The sequence below is a fragment of the Poecilia reticulata genome, chromosome 10 (genome assembly GCF_904066995.2).
Source record: "Poecilia reticulata chromosome 10, P_reticulata-male-v2, whole genome shotgun sequence".
NCBI lineage: Eukaryota > Metazoa > Chordata > Actinopteri > Cyprinodontiformes > Poeciliidae > Poecilia > Poecilia reticulata.
In genome coordinates, this window is record NC_088839.1 from 23,753,534 (window position 1) to 23,776,203 (window position 22,670).

The following is a 22,670-nucleotide window of genomic DNA, read 5'->3' on the forward strand; positions in this document are numbered from 1 at the left end:
CATTTACATAATCCAACAAGTTTGTCGGTGGAACGGATTCTTTAAGCCCGTGCGCTACCACAGCCAACGGACCCTTAACGTTGTGCGCAAAAACCAGTTCGTTTGGGCTAAACCCGGTGCTTTCCTGGGTTACCTCCCTGGCGGCCAGCATCAGCCACGGCAAACCTTCCTCCCAGTCGCCCGCCAGTTCTGTACAGTAAGCTCGCAGGAGAGACTTCAGAGACTGGTGGAAGCGCTCTAACGCCCCCTGACTCTCTGGATGATACGCTGTTGCTTTACTGTGTCGGATCCGTAACTGCTTCAAAACCTGACTGAACAAATGTGATGAAAAATTCGTTCCTTGGTCAGATTGTATGACTTTAGGGATGCCAAACACCGAAAAAAACTGAGTGAGCGCACGTACAACTGACCTAGCAGTTATTGACCGTAATGGATAGGCTGCTGGATAACGTGTAGTTTGACATATGACAGTGAGCAGATATAATGACCCAGCCTTTGAGCGAGGTAACGGGCCAACGCAATCAATTATTAAGTGCTCAAACGGCTCAGATGCGGCAACAATTGGGCGTAATGGGAACGGTTTCAAAGTCTGATTGGGTTTAGCAATGAGCTGACAGACATGACACATCTTAATGTAAGACGATACGTCCTTTTTAATACGCGGCCAGAAAAAATGTCTGAGCACCCGGTCATACGTTTTACGTACACCAGAATGGCCAGACTCGTCATGAGCAACTTTGCACACTGCGGAGCGGAGTTTAGTGGGAACCACTATTTGAAATACTGGCTCACCCACAATGTCAGCATGGGGTAACCATTTCCTCACCAACAACGAGTCCTGCAGAAAGTAGCCACATGCACAATCCGTGATTTCACTCAGCGGGCGCACCTGATCGAAGAGATTCTTGAGAGAAGCATCAGCTTGCTGCTCCGCCACGAACTCGCTGCGAGACAGAGACATGGGAAAACTGGACAATGGAAGAGTCATTTTTTTCACACATTTTTCCTCTTTCCCACTCTGAGCACGCGTCATGGCTCGAGTAACTGCGCATGCGGTAAAAACATCCGGGAATTCCCTGTTATTCTCGTCAGTCTGAGAAATGACTCGTTTAATCGGCTCCGACTTAACAAGTCCATCCAACTGCACAGTCTCCGCCCACAAATGTGTCCCAGCTAAACCGTTACCTAAAATCACAGAGACTCCGTCAATCGGCAAAGCAGGGCGCACAGCCAACTGTGCGTCACCCGTAAATAGTTCACAGTCAAGATATACTTTATGTAGTGGAACAAACAAGACGTTTAATCCCATTCCTCGCATCGGAACACAGGCACCTGTCTCAGATTCAACCGAGAACGGCAAAACATCAGCTCTAATGAAAGAGTCAAACGCGCCAGTATCCCTAAGGATCTTAACTGGAACCTTCTCCGTGCTGTTTGGCAGTGACACATACCCATCACGAATAAACGGCAGATAGGAGACGCCTACCTCAGAACGCTGAATGTTCTTCGCGTCCTTTAGATGATTCTGCACCGGTGCAGCCAAACCAACACCTTTAGGAGCAGTCTCAAACCTTTGCATTTCAGCTTTAAGCTGATAACAATCCGCCTTAATGTGTCCGCGTTTGTAACAATAATGACAAACCCGATCATCCCGAACAACCGGACTTTTAAATCGTCTGGCCTCATTTAGCTCAGCGACATCAACCCGATCAATGCGGTACTTGCTTCGCCCAAAAGATTGTCTGAAACCAACCTGATCTGAAAAATCCTTATGCGTCAGAACGTATTCGTCTGCCAACACTGCAGCTTCAGACACGGTCTTAGCTTTCTGCTCATTGATGTAAGTTGCTATGTTTTCCGGCAACCCGTTTTTAAACTCCTCCAGCAAAAGTAGATCGCGGAGCTGATCAAAGTTTTTTACCTCCTGTGCAGCGCACCACCGATCAAACAAAGCGGTTTTTACACGCCCAAATTCCGTGTAACTCTGATTGTCGGATTTTTTAAAGCGGCGAAATTTTTGTCTATATGCCTCGGGTACAAGTTCGTAAGCCTTTTCCACTGCACTCTTCACTTTATCATAATTTAAACTGTCACCAGGTGACATCGAGGCATAGGCTTCCTGTGCTTTACCCGTAAATACGCACTGCAAAAGCAACGGCCAAACATCCTTAGGCCACTTGAGTGTCTTAGCCACACGCTCAAACAAGACAAAATACTTGTCCACATCCGACTCTGAAAACGGTGGAATCAAACGAATGCATTTATTAATGTCAAACTGGGCCCCTGCAAGACCACTGTCCTGATCAGCAGAACCGCGCGCTGAGTCGCGTTTCGCAACTGCCTCCAATTCCAGTTTGCGCATTTCAACTTGATGTTGCAGCTCCAAACGACGCATCTCCAATTCCAATTCCATTTTACGCACTTCAGGGTAAAACGGCCCAACTTCACCCTGTGTGTTTGGTGCGGGAGGTGGCAAAACCTCTTGCTCAACCAATGCGGCGTATAAACGTCCTTTAATAACCCCCTTTTTCTCTTGTTTAACCACAGGCATGTTAAAATGAGCAGCAATGGCTATGAGATCGTTTTTAGTAGTACTATTAAACTTCTCCAAAGAGGGATCAGCTACAAAACTTTCCAGGTCAAACTCCATTTTCAGGACGAAAATTAATCACGTCACAGAAAGAAAAAACGCCAGCTAAGCGCCAACTACAGCGTGAAGTGAAAACAAATTGAAACAAGTGCACAATGGGTCCAAAGTAACCATGTCCCCACTATACTTTACCTGCCTGCCACGACTCACCTGATAAACTGATTCCTGGCTCTTCACGTGGATCGGCGGCGGGTTTATTAAGCACCAAACCAGTAAGAAATTAATCTTACGGACTGCCCCCGAGATCACTGCTCGCACAGTGAACGCTAACCGCAAACCCCCACGACACTATCAAAATAAACAGGTGAAGTCTAAAGCGACAGCACCTCTTAGCCTAGCAGGAGACACAGTCACTAAAATAGAACCAACACTGATGCACAAGCTCAAGAAACATTTCACTCACCTGCATATTGAACCAACCTACCAAATACGCCACAGCTGCCCAAAACAAGCCGGCCAAAAAAAAAACGTGTCACACCCAAATGGTGACGTCAGTGCTCACTCCTACAAACACGAAAAAAGATGAATGACAAAACATCACGCATTCAAACCATCAAGTTTACAAACTGTAGGAATTCTTGCTTTGGACGAGCCCCCATTTGTTACGACTGGCTCAGGGTCGTAACAAAAACATGAAACCATACCATGGTTAAAGTGAAATAAAGTAAATGTTTATTAACAAAAAACAACTATCAAAACAAAAGAAACTCAAAAGTGCAAAAGACGGGGAGCTGGGGCCTGGCAACTACCATTGCCTCTGCAGAATGGACGCTGAGGGCCACAGGCGACAAACCACCAACGACCAGTGACCAACGACCAGCTACGAGCCACCCAGCGCCGCTGAAAGACGGAGACAGCCAGCTTTAAGTATCCTGCACTCCAATCACCCGATCAGGCACACCTGCAAATGGGAGGAGCACAAAGAGGGACAACAAGACCAGCCTACAAGGCCCAGGGCCGTCACAACGGGTAACAATCGTGGGTAGTTTTTGTAAAGTTTTGACATGCAGATACAACATATAACCGATGCCAGTTTCAATTCATAAGTTTATTTAGGAAACTTTAACAGCAGCCTCCAAAAATATATATTTTTTTGGCCTTTCTGCTATTCATATTAGAAGCACTGATCAAATGATTAAGAGGCTGACATTTTTTTTTTTTTACTGTCTTTAGTATTTTATACAAGTGGTTAGTGTTGCCTAAATAGGAGCTTTCACCTTTTTCTTCACGTGTAATCCTTATACACTCAAGGTCCTGATCAAATCCAGCATCCATGACCAGCAAATGGAAGTTGAAAGAAACAAATGTTGCTGTAACTTTTCCAATCTTCCTGCTATCCAATAAACGGTTTGCTCTCTCTCGCTTTCTGAAAGCCTGAATGAACTTCAGACGTATCTCAACATAGAAAAAGCCGTTTCCTTCTCCCTTGTCTTCAACTTGAACACCTCACTGTTACTGAATTTAGCTCATACTGAATTTTCTTCCTGCATTGAAAACTTCCACACAGATGAGTGGCACCATCTGTTTACTTAGTGTGGTGGTTCACTGAACAAAACAGTACTTTTGTTGCATTTCTCCTGTCAACTGTTGCATCGTATTGTATTTTCTCTTTTGCTCCTATATAAATTCGCATGAACCCAGTTGCTATTAGCTAATATTCGTAGCAAAAACCTGTGTGTAATCTCATCTCTACGAAAATATAGTAAATCCTTTGAAAGCCTCAGAGGTTTGAGAACATCACTATGTATTCCCTGCAACATATTATGTGACTGTTACAGAAGGTAACTTGCACATTATTTATGCATTCTCCATGCCCTTACTAGTAAAGTGTGTTTTTATTAGCTTTTCTGGTTCCATTGCGGTAAAACCAGGTGTTGGTGTTTCAGCATCTATTTTTTTTTCCCCTATGGCACCCATACTAGACCCAGAGTTAGAAATACAGGAGAAAATAAAAAAAAAATATTTAAGTGACAAAAAAGAAAACACACCTCCAGGCAATTCTCAACAGCTTTTTGTACAGTTAAAATGGCCTGCTGTAGTACCAGTATCCCAGTTGATGGTGTAATTTGAGGGTAATTACCAAAATTCGAGGTCAGCAGTATGGTGTAGACTTCACATCACAGGGGACATTACAGAGAAAATCGCTCTGTGCCCCGACACCAACCCCCCCACACACACACCCCCCTCCACCCCTGTGAGTCTCGTAGTACTCATCCAGACAGCGAGGGAACAGCAAGACTTAAACACATCATAGGCAGCCTGCTAGGAGGTGGGCTGTACTTTAATGGTTTATGCCCGAAACTCCATAGGTAGCCCAGAATTTTTCAGCAGCATAAATGGGGGGGGGGGGGGAACAGATGCAGTTTCTGTGTTTCTGCTGAAGTCTTCAGGTCTGCAGCGTCACCAACTAATCCTTTCTTTTACGCTCCCAGTTTTTTACTCATGACGGCAAAACCTGCAGTTATATGTCATCAAGCTTAACTTCCTTTTCTTATTGAATACACAGTTATCTAATTGCAGTTGTCATCACATTATCAGTATGTGCAATATCACAATACCAAATTACTGCTTGAATGCAAGACATGGTAGATAATTACATAGCAAAGGACATGAATTCATGCTCTGCATGCAATAATACATGTTGTCAGATGAAGTTTTAACTGCACTTGATCCACAGAAGCTGTAACTATATAACAATTATCCTGGTAAATAATCCTAATATTATATATCCCTAATACAAAAAACATTTACTGGAGAGTAGCTTGTCTTTTAGTACATCACTGCAAACACCAGCCTAAGTGTATGTTTTTCTTGTCCTCATGTTTCAATGTTTCACACTTGAAGGGTCTTGTAAAAGCATTCCTACCTTTTTGCCTTTTTCTTTTCTCTTTGTTTTTTATTTTTTTGGTTTATTGGCCCCTTACTGTGAAGTGGAACAAAGATTGCACATACTTTTCTAAATGTTTAAACAAATAAAAATGTGGAAACTGTGGCGCACATTCGTTTCAGCCACCTTTACTACGATTTAGATGTCAGCTAAATTGTAAACAGAGTTCAGCTGTGTGTAGTTTAATCTCTGTATAAATCCAGATATTCTGTTAAGGCATCCAAGGTTTGTTGGAGAACATTAGTGAGACCTAAATCTAGTAGAAAATTTGTGGAAAGACATAAAAATCAATTTTCAGGCACTCTGGCCTGACTGAGATTGAGCTATTTTGCAAAGAATGAGCAATATTTATTTTCTATTAAAAATATTCAAAACCATTCATAATTTTTTCTTCAATTTCACAATTATGCATCATTCTGTGTTGGTCTAGTGTATAAAATCAACTTGAATTTTTAGGTTGTAATGGAAAAAAAGCCTAAGAAATATGGATTCTTTTGCAAGGCACTGTAAGTCTTAGAACAATCTGTTGCAACTCTATTACTGAACTCTTTGATTAAAATTGAGCAAATGCTATTATTTTCTGAAACATTGTTGTTACATATCCACATTACCACTAAATGAACATAGGTTAATATGCTCTTCTGTCATATAATATGTCAGCGCCAAAGTCACAGTTGTCAGTAGCTCGAGGATTTGGACACATCGCCTTTACAGCAGAGAGCCCACTTGGTTTTGTCAAAGTGAAAAACAGCTACTTCAAACATATGGAGTGCTGTAGCTACAAAAAAAACATGCATGAAGGGAGAAATGGCCACTCCAACTTTCAAGCAGGTGAGCAGCTCATCGTCTGTGGTTTTCAGAATTAAATGCAGTTCACGACAGAGTGCCTCTTCTTGCGCTAGTCTCCTTTCGGTGCTCTAACTCCATCCGCAGATGCTGCATGGTGCATCTTTAATCAGGTCATGTCTGCTTTGACACCCTCGTGTCACCAGAACATGCTTCTGTGCATCTGTGTAAAGAATAGTCGTCTGGAGGTGACACAATGAAAGCTTTTACTGGCTCAGCCACCGAGGAATCAATCCCATCTCTTTAAACGAGGTGCATGTTTGTATTTGCACATATATGGAAGGGACACTGCATGTATTTTAGTGGCAGATGTACTACCAGCTGTCTGTAATGCAATTCAGGACTTGGAATTATACTGTACATATCCGTCCCGGTGTTGATTGCCAAGGATAAGCCTATTGGTGCTAATAAGCATGAAGTCGAGCTGCCAGCAAGAGAAAAAGTCATTTCCCCCTCCTCTTGTCCTCATCTCTCAGGAAACCTTGACATTTTCCAGCACAGAAATGTGAAGTATTTCTTAAGTCCTTTCACGCCTCAGTAGACAAATTGGATCAACCTATCGGTTAACCTTCACGAGAAGAAGAGATAATACTTGAGAGCACATTTCTTAAAAAATATAAGCATGGATGTCTTTTCCTTGTTTGACAACCTTTCAGGCACCACTTTACTTAGACACACCTGCTTGTTTGATTTGTTAAAATATAAATTAATAAATTTTTCAGGATTCCTTACATAGTCAAAAGCCAATCAACAGTTTCCATTTCAGTGACTCTCTTCATACTGAGCATCTCCTGAAGTGTCAATGAATGGACTCCAGTGGAGCTCTTATGGTCTGCTGTGATTTCAATTAAGTCTCGTCAGTAAAAACCGTGTAACCTGTTTAGGTCCCAGTTCCATATATCTGAGCTGCTGATTTGGCAGAACTTAATTTGTTGAATTAGGAGAATATTGGCTAAGTAAACATCTGACTTGGTTGTTATGTTTAAGCCCTGGTTGGTAACATTACGGAGGCACACCAAAAACCAAAGAAGCACCAGCCATTACTCTTTTTAGGGTGTAAGTGACAATTTTGTAGCTGGCAAGCTAGAATTACCATTCTAATTCAACATTTCTGCATTAGGTAAGGTAAGGTAATTTTATTTATATAGCACATTTTCAGCAACAAGGCAGTAAAATTATCAGGGAATACGCTTTGCTAGCTTTTCCATTAAACTAAACGTTTCTTATTCTTGGTTCACATGGCAACATTTAAAAATTATTGGATGATTTTCAAAACCACACACATGACAATAAAAATTCAAATATAATAACAGGTGTGGTCCAACAGTGTGTGGTGTACAGCCAATTGGCCAAAACAATGCAACTCACTGGGATGGATTTTACTCACAAACATTCAAATGGCAGAGGGGAAATCTCACAAACCTCTCAAGATCCAACGTGAGTTCAGAGCCGATCAGGAAGAAGAAATACAAGTAGTTTGTGGCCTATTTTTATCAGAGAAATCAAAAAGACGACAGTGTTGTGGTCAAGACCACCTAACCCGAGACCAAGACAAGACCAAGACTTTTAGGGTACGAGACCAAGTCAAGACCAAGACCAAGGGAAGTCGAGACCGAGTCAAGACCAAGACCAGCAGCCCGCGCTAACTGACGCAACGAAATGAGAAATATGATCAAAATTGCTTCTCAAATTGATCTTAAAGATCCATATTCCCATAAAAACACCTAGATATTAAATACTTAATAAATCTAACCAATATTAAAAGCAGAACAAACTTTGTTCAGAACAAAGCAGAACAAACTTTGTTCTGCTTTGCTTCTATCTCTGTGCTACAATCCGCGGCGGTCTCGTGCTATCCCTAAAAACATAATGCCCTGGGCACCCATATTGCTCATGTCAGAAGCCACCACCAGACATTACAGCTGCCACTTTGAACAAAAACAATCAAAGAGCAATCTGCATGCTCTTTTGTTCTTGTGTTTTATTTATTTGTTAATTAAAAACATATCAATGTACATAATTAAATAAAATAATGATGGCTATTGCAGTGTACACAGAGCATTACAAGAACAAAGAATGGTATTCTGTCAGATCAGCATACGTTGTCAGATCGTCATACGCTTAGCACAAACTCACGGCTATATCTGTCAGACATGTCATTACCATATGATTTTATTTAATCAGCAACATAGAATCATGATGTAGATATCATGCACTTTGTTATTAACAGTTGTATGGCATCCTGACTTAGCGGTTAAGTAGGTTAATGAGTTTTACACGGTGTGTGTTGTAGTTGACTGCAGCTGCAGCCAGACCTTGCTTTAAATCAACGGTTCCCAAACTGTGCCGTGCCATTGCAGGGGGGGCGAGGGAAGCCGTCTGGATAAAAAAAAAAAAAAGACAGGAACGCTGTATGCGCTGGGTTTTTACCTTAGAATGGCCAACTCTCTGTTATTCCTCTGTCAGTTTGATACATTAGGGGCTTCCGCACTTCCCATATCTGTGTCCTCTGTGCAGTTCAAACAGCAGTTCAAACTGTTTAATCCGTTGTTAACATGTCGTAACCTTTTTCCCGAGCCGCCTTTAAACACAACATGAGCGCTACGACGCTCGCGCTGGGTTTAGACCTGTGCGGTAGTGATGGAGACCTGCTGCTGCTGTGCAGAGCTACGCAGGTGTGTTAGAATCATGGCAGCAAACCAGCAAAACGCAAATAACCACCTCTTTAAATACACTTTGAAACCACGACAACATATATCTATATAGTTATCATTGAAAACAATTTAATGACTTATTTTTGTCATAACTTGTTGCGTATGGTGAACTGACAACTCCTCTGACTGTCGGACTTTGGTACTCACTGCATGTATGCTATTCTGACAGCGTATGGTAATCTGATAGAATGGCTCTCAGTGACACTCAAGTCTTATCTTCCAAGTAAAGAGCTGTTCACAAAAATCGGGCTGTTCCTGAATGTCACGTCACTATATTGCAGACTTTTGGTCACAGCGTTGTCCCATATATGCGACAAGTCAATCAACACCTCTGCACAATAATTCAGTGCAGTGAGTGACTTTTTTTCATCACAAATGCTTAGGTGTCTCTGTACAGCTAGCTTTGCTAACATCACGTCAACGGAGCTTACCTTTCTTTGAGCTTTTTTTCTAAGTGACGAAAAAAGTTAGACGTACTGTAGTCCCCACCGTCTGTGAAAGCGAAGCGCTGCTGAGTTAGCTGTGGCCATCGGATTTCTTATGATTTATGCAGCGCTATTCTATTACTGACGATTAGACAGACACGTTCTGCTGCTGAGAGGAAACCACTGCGCATGTCTTGGAGTGCCGCGTGCGAGTGAAAGGTGGGGAGGGGAGTGGGGCGTAACAGAAACACGTAATTGCTTGGATTTTAATCGTGCGTTTTGCATCCACTGAAAACAAAGATATTAACAAATAAACTGGAAAGTATGCTGTACTTTTAGTGATATTTTCACAGTTGCGGTCTTGACTGGTCTTGAAATAAAATGCAGAGTCCTCAGCGCCCAAGACCGAGACAAGACCGAGACCAAATGTGGTCGAGTCCGAGACGAGACCGAGACCATCAAAAAATGGTCTCGAGACCAAGACCGATTTCGAGTACTACAACACTGAAAGACGAGCATCCACCAGACTTCCTGGCGCACCACAGCAGTTGTTTTGTCTTATGTCTTATTTATAATTTCCCTTTGTGTTTATTTTCCACCTTATTTTCTGATTGGCTACACTTCATATGCAGCGGATTGTGGCCTTGTTCATCATCAGGGAACATCCGACACACTGGAATATTGGATGACAACAATCAATATGACGAACATCCCACAATTTGATAAAAAGTGGTCCTGACGTCCTTCCAATGAGTCTAGATCACTGTAAACAAACAAGAATGTCTTAAGAAGAAATTTATAGCCATCATGATAATCAGAGTGTCCTTAAAATAGTCAGAAAGGGAAGAACAGGTCAAAAATCAACGCGATGAATTAGCAGAACTTTCCAACAGCATTAATTTGCCTCCAGCAGTTTCATTTGTTAAAGAATCACTTTATGGTTCCAGTTCTCTTCCAAGCTACTTCCACCGACCCAACCATTAAGATCCTGGAAAATTACTCTTGTGTGTTACTTCATGTTTGTGTTTGAATGCCTAAAATCCTATTTTATGGACTTGCGACAATAGAATTGGCTCTGACTGGGCAATAAATCAATCTGTTTGTGTGCAACTTTTCACCATTGCATGTTTTTTTGTTTTTTAAAATACCTTGGTTAAAACCCTCCTGGTGTCCTCATTTTCAGTATATAGGGAAAACACATACAAATCTCAGTCATTTTGACCCGAGGACAACAGGAGGGTTAAAGTGGCTCTTCAAATCATGTCAAAAAACGCAGGCTAGTCTTTTCTTTTTATGCAAATAAATATACCCTTCTGCAGTTTTACTTGTATCTTTTGGAGGTTCTGAGCACAAGTTCTGCCATTGTGAAGATACAACCATAATTTGGTCCAAGTTGCTCAAATCCTTGCTCACTTGCACAATTATTCTGTTTCAATGCGTCAACTTCAAGGACAAAATGTTCTCCTGCTGCCCTTTCTTTCCCATCCTCTGTCAGGTGTCATTGTAATGGGAAAATCTGTATTTTTTTCACATCACCTGTCTGTGGCCATCATGTTACGGCTCGTCGACTTGCTGCATACCAATTTGTCTGTCAAACAGAAATATAGCCAAACAAACAATGATGCAAAATGACAAAAATGCAAATAGAAATATGTTGTGTTTTTTTTTTCTTTCTTTCTAGTTGAGCTATTTTTATACTAACATAATAAATAAGCTATACAGGGACAAGAGCTTAATTTCAAATGAAAGGCAGGGGGTAAAGAATAACAGTCTTCAATAAAAGAAAAGCAGGCCATAATATGTTCTGCCAGCTGACAATTGTAAAAAAAATGCAGCCCTGTCAGATGAATCCAAAAGTAGGACAAGCACTGAACACACAAAAACCCATGCTGCTTTTTGCTCCTGTAACAGATGGTATAAATGACAAGACTTTTATTTAATCATTTGCAAATAATTTAAAGGACGTATTTTTAGAACATTTTCTATTAGGCTTTCAAAGAGTCATGGAAGTTTGCTTTGCATATTTAAACATGTAGTGTAACTTGCATATTAATTATTAATTATTACATTTTATACTGCTATACCACACACACATATATTAGCTACAAGCATACCTAATCAAAGGGTAAAATACAATGAGAACCGTTTTTGGTCATAGCTGCAATATCTCATTTGCTGCATCTGATACTGTGACACAAATGTAGTGTACAAGGCATATACAACCTTTGGCACTCATGAAAAATACGTCTTGCTTATACAGTGATCAAATTGTGTATGCTGCAGCATTGACTGATGCCAGAGCATTACTTTTCCAAACTAATATGTTTTCCTACAACACTAGTGACTGTTGTATATGCGTCACCTTAAACCAATTAAACTGGTTTAATGTACTTCTCCAAGAATTGGAGAAGTACATGAAAAGGCATCTTGTCCAACTAATGTAAAAAGTAATTTCTGTAAACTCCTTTTTGTTTCCTTATACAATGATAAAGTTTTTGTTTCCATTATTGAAGGAGCAGACATTGCACTCTGCTGGTACTCTGTCCTAATGTATTAAAGCCCCTTTCAAAATACTAACATAGCTTCTGGACATGTCTTGACCCGGACATGTCCCTTGATTGAAGTAGGGAATGTGTTTTGTGTATACCTGTGTCCCAAATGGACCTTGAATGATGGCAGACCTTTTCAGTTAGACCACTGTGGCACATAAAAGATGCTGTTGATGTCGTTTTGTCTTCGGAGTTTTAGAGGTGTCTGGGAAAAAGAGTGAAAGACGAGTGACACCAACCAGAGAGAAGTGTAGCAGGAAGATGTTTGCACTTTGGGTCACGTATTTGTTACGGCATCATTGCGTCATTATTGTGAAAGGAAAATTTGACATTAAATTTACGCGGCTGTTATGTAGGAGGTAGTATGGTATGTCACAGTTCTATCTCTTTCTTTAAAATTCTTTGAGTGTTGAACTCAGCTGGGTAAGTCTCCGTAAAAGATCGCTTACAGATATTTTTTTGCTGCATCTTGTGTAAAGTCTACTGCCAGATCACATGCACATTTTAAAATATCTTCAGCCTCACCAAGTATACTCTGAACCCTCTCCTTGGGCTTGAACTTGCGTATCATTGGCTTGGGAGAGGTAATAAAGACCGGAGGGACCTCAGTAATTTCGACAGTTATCTAGGGAGCAACCTTACCCTGAAATCTCTCCTGAAATTCTCATCATATTGACACGGCCCCACCTTTACCGCTGCCTCCGGAATGCTCAACGCTGGGCTGCATAGCGGGGGTCTTAACGGACACCAGGTGCAGCCGATCGGACCGACAACTAGCGCCTTCCCACCAGCGCTCCAGCACAATGGGTCACAATGAGCTGCTTTGGTACAACCAGAGAACAGTTTCCTAGAACTGATTGGCTGTCAGGCTCAATCCATTCGCTGCCCCCAGGAGCATGTCTCCATGACCAATTTAGGAGGCAGAGGCAGAGTCAGAGTCTTCCCACACTCTCTTTGCCTTTGAGAGAGAGAACAACAGCCGTATGTCGATGTGAGCTGATTAAACATAGTTGTTGAAAGGGTGTGCCAAGCTTCAGGTCATTGGTAGTCCTCAGAGTTATTGATTTAGATCTTTTTTTTTTCCTCAAATATTTGTTTATTGTTGACATTCTTTAAGTTTCTTTGCTGTTTTTTTATTTTTATTTTGAGCTAAATTTCTTGGAGCAAAAGATACCAAAAGAGTCAAGAACTCCTAAAAAAAAATCTATCATACAATACAAACTAAATCTATTAACTTTGGTGAAGTTTGTAATCAATTTGTTACATCATGTCCAAAAAAATGACTTGAAATATATATAAGCACATTGGGTCATAACCCTCATATTTCTGCTCACATTCCTCCATTTTTTACCTAAGAAATGTATCATTTTTACAGGAAACTCACTGTGTTCTGGAATCCTTCTCCCTTCACTCTTGGAATAGAAATGGGAGGGTCACTAAGGGAGATCTGTGCTGTCTCAATTAGAAGAGGAGGCGTTTTTCTCACTGGGCTCTGCTCCAAGCCCAGCTGTGCACCTTCCACCGTGGGCTGAGCCGCTCCCTGCATACTGAAGACATTACTGGCCACAGGTCAAAGTGTCACTCAGTGGGACTCATCCTGCTTCCTGTATACGCACCTTGTATTCATAGATGAACAGAACCAGATGCTTTTACAGAGGGATCTGATTACAGATACATGTGACTGAAGCTTACTGGAGACTTTTTTTTTTGTAACAATTTGAGTCATGATTATAGTTATTATTATCACTAGGCCCTACTTCACTGTTTTATCTTTAGGCGAGATAATTATTTCATAGTTGGCAACATCCACTTTTTTATGGTTCACCTTGACATGGGGGGAGTATGATTAAAATTTTAGCGGGAAGGAACAGCTTGTATACTTCACGTATCACTTTTACAACTTTTCTCCATGAACAAAGTCAGGAAATGTGTGGAGGGAAAAACACACACGAGGCAACTAAAAGTTAGCCAAAAAGTTAATTTTACATCTTGAATGTCAAACTTGGTCAACCACTGCATATCACTCTTGACAAAAGTAATAATAGACTTTAAGTTTGATTATTTAATTAGTGAGGAGATCTGTTTACCTCAATTGGAGACCCAACAACTGGCACCCTACAGAACAATGTAAAAGCCCTGTTTGTCACAAGGCCTTCTTGTTTGTATTTCATCACACTGACGTATAACCACAAGAAAATTGTTAGTGGAAACCCTCAAATTTTGACTTTAAAATCTCACTCAAGCTGATAGTAGAAACTTGGAGAAAGAAAATCCGTCACAGCTGAAACAAAGCAGTTCAGCTAAATGAGAAGGGTTATCTGTTTAGCGTGATCTATGCACAGCTGCAGAAGATTTTACTGATATACTATATACAAAAATTAAAAATTGCTGTAAATTAGCGTTTCTTTGTTAAAATTTGTGCTCTTAAAAAACAGCTGTAACCCTCTTTGGTCCAACTTTTACGTAACTCCCTCTTTAAGTTATCGCTAATCCTTTCTCTTTTCCTGAACATATGATTGTAGTAGTAAAAGTAGTTGCTTCATCTGTTTTCTGCGTAGCCAGTAAGCGGTCACAGTCATGCACAACAATATTCGACCTGCACATCTATCTCATGTGTCAGCATCTCCATAAGCCACTCCTTGTTTTTAAGGAAGGTGCATCTAAAAATTGCTTTGAATTTACTGATCTGCTTTCCATGAAAAGGCCAATTTATTTTTTATTCAATGTTGTTTATAGCTCTAATATTTATTTGGCCTTTTACTTTAATATGAACTATGTGGGGGTGGGGTTTATTGTGAAAATTTGTATTCAGCAAGTGGTGATACAGAAAGTCATATGCTTCTCCATGTTTGATATTCCCTTTCAGGGTTCCTGGTTTGCCAAGATGACAGGAAAATAATTAATTTCCAGTCTGAATCAGTAGGGGAAGGGTTGCCCTTTTTCCGAGTGGAGTGGGTGTGTTCTTTTAGCAACCAAGACAGTGGGAGGAGTGGAACAGCTATATATCCACTAATCAGATTGACTTCAAGGTTAAGAGCAAAACCTCCCTTTAAAGAAACTCAAAATAAAAAATTACCAACCAGATTCTCGTTCAAAGTGCTTTCATGCTTTTACATATTTATTTTTATTCTGCATTTAGTCGGCATTGTCTTTTTAGCTGTTCGTGTTTTAGCATATACATGCATAAAAACATGTATATTAATGAAGTCAAGCTCTGTGGAACTGGTATTTTCTTGGCAGAGGGCAGTGACTTTCCTTCAGCATCCATCTCCTTTAGACAGCCTGGCAGATTTCCAGTGGCTAAATCCTCAGCATGAGTCCCTGACATGGAGGACGGGGCCCATGTTTGCAGGCAGATTGCACATTTGAAGGAATAAATTGCTTCGAAGAAGACCAGACTCCACATTGTCTGTTCCACTCTGTGTTCCTTTGCCTTTAAATATGTTAGTTGAAGACCTGTCATCTGCAGTTTTCTGTTATTTCTTTTCAAGGCCTGTTCATTTTCTGGTGCCTGGTGGCGGGGCTCAGCCGAGGAGTCTGTGTCCGGAAGTGAACATGTGGTAGTGTTTAGCTTCCTAATGCCCTGGGTTTTATGGACGTCTTGAGGGAGATATCTCATGGAAGGCGACCAGGATAAGGAATCTGGGCCAGCAAACAGACTGGATGTCCAAGTGTTGGAGAACTCTTGTTATCATAGAGTTTCCCATGGGTGTACCTCAATCCAAGGCCCACAGAGATGAATACCAAATCCTTCTTAATAAGCCAAAATTGTTTTTTTTCCCTGTCAAGCATTCATCTGTGTTTTCATTACAATTTAACAATTTGGTGACTCCCCTTGGCACAGACCAATCTTTAACCGCCCCCCAAGATAGTAAAATGTGTAACATTTATGCTCACCAGAAGCTTTTCTTCATGTATTTTTAAGTTGTTTTTTTTTCTATAGAGAACTTTTTTTGTTCTGTTTCTTAAAACGCATCACCCTGACGCTAAAACTACAACTTGCTGTTTTATTATTGCATTTCTCTTTCCAAAAATATTTTTAACTTTGTCTTTAGTGCAAGACAAAATAAAGTTCCAGAAATGAGCAATACGACAAATACCCATGCCAATAGAAAAACTTGTATCCATTTGTGAAAACAAAAAATGTGTGTTCGCTTTTCAAATATTGCTCCAGTCTTTTATGTAAGCCCAGTGTTGTTTGCGTTGTGAACTGGATGCATCAGCTTTCCTTTTCTTTTCAATCGGCATTTCTAATCATTTTGTTTGTGTCTGATAAATAATAAATCCATACTAAAAGGCTTTGTTGGACACAAGGTTCCCAGATTTTTCCAGACTCAAGTGTGTCTCCATTGTGTGACTGCTGGAGAGATTCTGCTGACAAATATGAGGGACAGCATTGTTTTCACAGTATTACATTTCAGCCTTTGGACGACTAGAAGAACACGTCTTAATATTGGCAAGGACTTCAATCAGCTGTTGCGGACCTACAATGTCATTTGGGTTAAGCCTTTTAGGACTGAAGAAGCCTTAAAGAAAGCATGTCCAAAGTTCTATTTCTAGTAAAAGGAAAAACTTTCTCCTGAGCAGAGGATTTGCAGGAACTGCCTGCAAACTTCTGTGTTTTGTTTTCATTTCTAAAACTTTAAAAGCTTTTTTGTTGTGGCCAGCCATCTGGGTATATGCCACCTATATTCATCCTCTCCACACACCTGGGACTCTGACTAGTGTGGCAGCTTGAAATGTGTGCAAGCCCTCCAGGGCCCATCAGTCCACATGCAGCACTCAGAGGAAACACATGTGACTCGTGGCATAATTGAGTCAACCGGCAGAAAACTTTCGCCGCGGCCAGCCTTCTGATGCCAATTGTTCAACTCCCAGCAGGAGAGCTCTGAGATGTGTAGGTTAGCATCATAAATAATGGTTCATTATGGGTTTTAAAGGCACTCTCCTTAACTATGTACAGCATGGGGGCCTTCAGGCAAGGGCGAACACCAGAATACTGAGAGCACCCTGGTGAGAATGTAAAGTATCATGATGAGAGATCAAAGTTGCTGTACAGTAAATGGATAATAGAGAATGTAGATAATAATTTATTAAAAGGAGCTGAATTTCCCCCTTTTAGCTCGAGTTTAGATTTTGTAGGGTTATCACCAAAGAAGTTTAATTTTTATTCCAAATCAAGGGGGTTATTAGTGCATAGTCTTTTAGTAAATTTGAGAAATTTAAAGTTCTTGTAATATTTTGCTTGTTTCTGAGGGAAGTGCACCAATTGCAGTTTTCATGCCGATCTTTAAAAAGCCTAACCTGCTGATATTTTCTTTAAGTACCTAACACTGTCAGGTATTATAAAGTCATAATACACCTTCAGTGTCACAATCTAATTTGATTGAACAATACACATGAAACAGTACAAACTTGTTTCACCGCACATGGGTGCTGCCAAACATAAATGAAAAGCTTAGGGCATTGGTGTCCAAACCAGAAACATCTGTTCCTTTAGTGTTTCATTTTTCACACTGTAAAAACAAAGAACTTGCACAACTGGTTAGACTGCAGACCTGCTTTGACCCTCTGCACAGAAATGAAGTGCGCATTAGCATTTACCTTGGTCAGCTGAACAAAAACTAACAAAAACTAACTAAGCAACTATAAACTGTCCTCAGTTTTGGTTTCCACTTGGTGCAACACACAAAAATAATAATCCAAATGTAGCAGCTGGATATTAATTGTCTGTTTAAAAGTAAATGAGAACGCTGGCACTTTCACATGTATGCATCTACTGATCCTCTAATACAAATCCTGTTTCTCTTTTTCCTTCCACTCAGTTTCTATGAGTCGGCTTGAATACAACATTCTGTAAATGGACGACTAATTTCATCTATTATATTTTGTGACTTTCCCTTCTGGTTGGTGGAAATCATCTGTTAAGACAACTGTGAAGTCAGTAGTCTTCCTATGATTGTGTAAACCATAAAAAGCCTTTTTTGATTTAAAATGGTCTTAAATGCTTATAAATGTAATATGTATAATATATAAATAATTGTCATTATGTTACAAGAACATAGCTTTTCTAGGAATCTTTGTTTTTTTTTTTGTTATCCTTTGGTTTAAGGAGTTGAAATAGTGAAATAACTGACTTTTTCAATGATCTCCTGTTATTCTGAGCTGCCTTTGTGCAAGCAGATTGTTTTCTGCGTTGAAACGCGCCGTCAAAATGACATAACAGGAAAGGGGAACCCCGTTGATTTAGTGGACCTCTGTTGGTATCTGGCAGCAGGCCTGGGCAGCAGCTCCTTTGGGTCCTGCAGGTCGCAGAATGCAGCTTCCGTTGGTAGAACTTGTTTTGACGCAGTCTGTGGGTGTTGATTTGGATTGAAATCTGATATGTTTAGAGGCCAGATAATCACTTGGCCCTTTGCCTTTCCCTTAAGCTGTTCCTGAGCAGTTTGGCTGTGTAGGAGGGAATGCTGAGGCCACTGGCAGGGAGTGTCTCCACAATGAATTAATGTGCTTGCTCAGTCACAGTGGTGTTGTTTCAATCTACCTAAATCAGAATGTTTTACTACCTAACTTTTGTTCAACTTTAACTTCACTTTTTTTACGTTTAAATTTCATACTTTGCATTCATTTTGGTCGAAGGATAGATCCTTTGATAAACTTTGACAACAACAGCAGAAACGGTTTGACACGCATCTCTCACGATGAATCATGCAATACGTGGGTTGCATTGTTCCTACATTTAATAATTAACCTGGATTTCCACATCTACTTGAAACACATTTCGATTCTCGTGTCCCTCCTCTCCCCGTGTAGCTTTTGTCAGAAAGGGAAAGCATGCAGCTCGCATTACAGTCGGATCTGGATTAAAGTCGGGGTCCTGACGTTTTGAGGTCTCCTGAAGGAGCATCTTAGCATTCTGACAAAAAAAAAAAAAAAAATCATCTGCGAATCTATCTGTTTCATCATTTTAAACCTACTTGCAATTTAGCATTGCTTAACACTGTAAATAACTACATCCCTGATGTGATATGTTGACAGTGCTCAGCAGAGTTAGGTAGCTGCCTTAAGCGTTCCTTCTTCTAGGTGCCCAGGAGATGTTGCCTCTTTGATTCTTTCTTCAAATATGCAAGCCAGCACTGAGGGAGCAGATTGTTTGTTCTAGATTTCCTCTGAGACTCCCACCTTGGGCTTAAACAGAGCAGTTGTGATGATTAGCAACAAAGTGTGCTTCCTCACAGAAACCGTCAGGGGAGAACGAAGGATCTAAGGAGGCTTCTTTCTCATATCGCTCCTTCTTTATTGTGGGAAATTAAACTTTCCTCAGTTCTGTAATTCTGCTTTAAAACGTTGTCCTGCCGCTGTCTACATCCTACATGGACAAGAGGGCTTTTACATAAACTTGATGTTATTTCAGGGTAAATACAGAAGAGTTTGTGCTGACGGGCTGTGCGGCAAGTCGGTTTATTTATTTTTGAAGCAGTTTTGTGAACTTTGACATTTTTCTTGGATTTGAAGGGGGTAAACGGTTATTTTCATCAAACTTTGGAAGTGAATGTAATTCTTAAAAACAGACTCCACACTCCGGCAGGGATCCCGTTGTGATGATGAGGAGAACTTATTTTACAAAATATTTGTACCTCATCTCCCAAATACATCTGACTGTAACCTCATTCCACATTTTGAGAATCTCCTCCAATCCTTTGAGTGAACTTTTCTTTACATTCCTCTCAGGGCGCATCTTGTCCCAGTTCCCTGTGCACTTCTTAACTATCACACTTTTTCTGTCGACCAAGCGTTCAGTCCGTACCCTGTGAAAAGCATCTTCAGCTGCGTCTGTTTGCTGAACACCTGTCAATTCAAAAACATGTCTGTAATCAAAAAGTTTTTGTTTTAATTGGTCTTGCATGTAAATCACTTTCTGAGAAAGTGCACCTTTTGTTTTCATTAATCCTACAGGATAATTATCAAAACTAACAGATAATTGAAGTACTTTGTGGCAAAATCTATCTCGTCTTGTCTGTCTGATCTTAAAGGCAGCATCTTTATTTTTATTCTATTCAGACATGTAGATGGATGAATTACATACAGTTCAATTCGACCATAATTATTAAACTATTCAGTCCAATTCAACTGATAATATGTCAATTAGTATAAAAGTGACCTATTAGTAGACTTCATCAAGACATTACCTTTGCTGCAATCCACTGCATATCATGTAGCTGGCCAGTTGTTTAAAACTTTTTTTTTTTTTTTTTTTTTGTACTGCAGTGAAAAAAGAAGTGAGTGATGAGACAGATGACCGAGTACCACAGTTCAAGAAGAAGGCAAAGGAACTTCGTATCCTGGATCCCAAAACAGCACAGAACCTCTGTAAGTATCCTTAGATTTCTGTTTGGTTCATGCATCGTTCTTTACAATCATCTTTCATCTCAGAAAGTTCAGTGCTTCTTTTTTTTTCCACAATGCAGCTGTTTATATTCCCACGAGCAGGAAAACGCAGCTGCTGGTGGGATAATAATAATAATAATAATATTTTTTAAAAAACTATTATAATAACGCCCTCTATGTTAGGATAGTGAATTATTGAGCCCTTTGTGGGAACCTGAAGATGTTTTTGGCAATAATATAGCAGTCAAACTAAGTGCATATAGCTTTTTTCCAAGCCTTGTGTGTCAGATTATGCAAAGCAATTCTTAACAGATTTGACTGCTTGAGCTCCATGTGGGTGTTTAAAGCCCAAGCAGACTTCTGCAAGCTTTCAGTTAATGCTGGATGCTAATATAAAGTTATATATATATAAAAAAGATGATTAAAAAAATTCCCCATTCTGCTTTTGAAGTGTAAAAGATCTGGTCTTTACCGTGTTATAAAACAATTTTAATCTAACCACACAGCCCACCGTGTAATTTATTAAGCAGGTTTGAAAAATATATTTAAAAAAAAATGAAGTAGGCACAAAAACTCCATGTGTCAAATCTTGCAATGTAAAATGGTGTACTTGTTTACGTACAATTTTTTAATGAGCCTCATATGCCAAACTTCACTTTGCATGTCATTATTTTTTTCTGAAGAATAGCCAAAATCTGTAAATTCTTCAAACCCTCTTTTAAAATGCTTATAACTGCTAAGAGTTTAAACACCAAATACCCCTAATATTCATTAATACACAGTTGAATTTGCCTTAGGACTACATCAGAAGCTAACGTTCAAAGTTTCCCTTATTTCAACTAATAAGGGAACAGCCAATCAGTGCCAAGGAAAGAAATGGTGCTCATGGATTGGCTGATTTGCAGATGCCAGCCAATAGCGTGTAAAGTAGCATAGTGCCTTGGTCTTTCAGCTTTCCAAGCAGTATTGTCTTTTGACTATTAGATAAGCCCTACAAAAACCATCTACAAATGGGGAGGAGTCCAACATAAATAAATTAATTCCCTTTCCTCTCATGAAAACTATAACCACATTTATGCTCATTTGAGTTATGTAGAAGATGAGTAATTCAAACAAAAAAGCAAAATGTAAGTGTTGATGCGGCCCATTTAAAGTTTGGGATTAAATCCGATTCTTAAAAATGCTTGAAAAAAATAGGTTGTAGGTAGAAACATTAGTGTTGCATTCCTGTAAATTATAAGTTAAGTCAATTTAGTTTTTTTTCTTTGAGCAGTAAGAATATACCAGAATGAAAATATGCAGTTATTACATTTTGAAAAGCTTGGTGATTTTTAGAATTGTTGATTATTTTGTCTACATTTTTGCAAGAAATAAATGACATATCTTTCAAGGAGTCATGTTGGATGTGGGGACTGTAACAAACGATCCGTCCACACTACCGATTAAAGCCTTAAACTAAACGTAATTAAAAATGTTTTCTAAATTTAAAAAATGATCCGGAAGGAGAGTCGGATGCACAAGATTACCTGTCAGTTATAGCAAATACTATATGAAAATCAGTTTGTTTTATATTAGTGGATATTAAAATGTGTTTTCTGACCTGAAATTTTTAAACTTGAGCAAACAATGAAGCAAAAACTGAACAGATCTATAAGATGACAGAAACATTACCATGTGGGGATGATCTGTATTTCAGCATTTAAAAAACGATTTTTGATTACAGTAAACTACTCCATGTTTAACAGTGTGTATTTTGTCCTATTTGGGGCCTTGTCACCAGTCAGCCACATACTGCAGCTTGCTGACAGCGCTGAGGGAAGGTTTTTGGAGACAGATGGACACAATTTACCCGATAGCAGTTTGCATAATCATTTTACCATGATACATAAAGTGGCACTGACATGACAATCACTCACGTTATCCCACCACCCATCCCAGTCACTGAACCTTCACATCAGAATTGAGAAGAGAGCTTGCCAGGTTCAGCGGTAGGCAATGAAAATGATTTATGTTGCGGTAGTGTTTGTCAAGGCGACTCGGGAGAGCTGTGTGGTTTGTGTACGACAACAAGATTCCCGCCCATTTCCTTTGTGAAGGTGGGAACTTTAACGCTTATTTTTTCCTTCCTGCCAAAACTCGAAACCCCTCTGTCGGATTGGTTTTCAGACTTGGCACTGACACCTATCAGCCCTGTCAAAAACATACACAAGT

At 40.0% G+C, this 22,670-nt stretch overlaps 1 protein-coding gene across 8 annotated transcripts in view; it reads left to right on the forward strand.

Moving 5' to 3' along the window:
• The window catches only part of diaph2 (diaphanous-related formin 2), a 456,529-nt gene that overhangs the window by 226,851 nt on the left and 207,008 nt on the right, over positions 1–22,670 (forward strand). For all 8 annotated transcript variants that reach the window (XM_081611702.1, XM_081611700.1, XM_081611701.1 and 5 more), the window contains one exon: positions 20,340–20,441. In XM_081611702.1, coding sequence (XP_081467828.1) covers positions 20,340–20,441 — 102 coding nt within the window. The remainder of the gene's footprint in view (positions 1–20,339; positions 20,442–22,670) is intronic.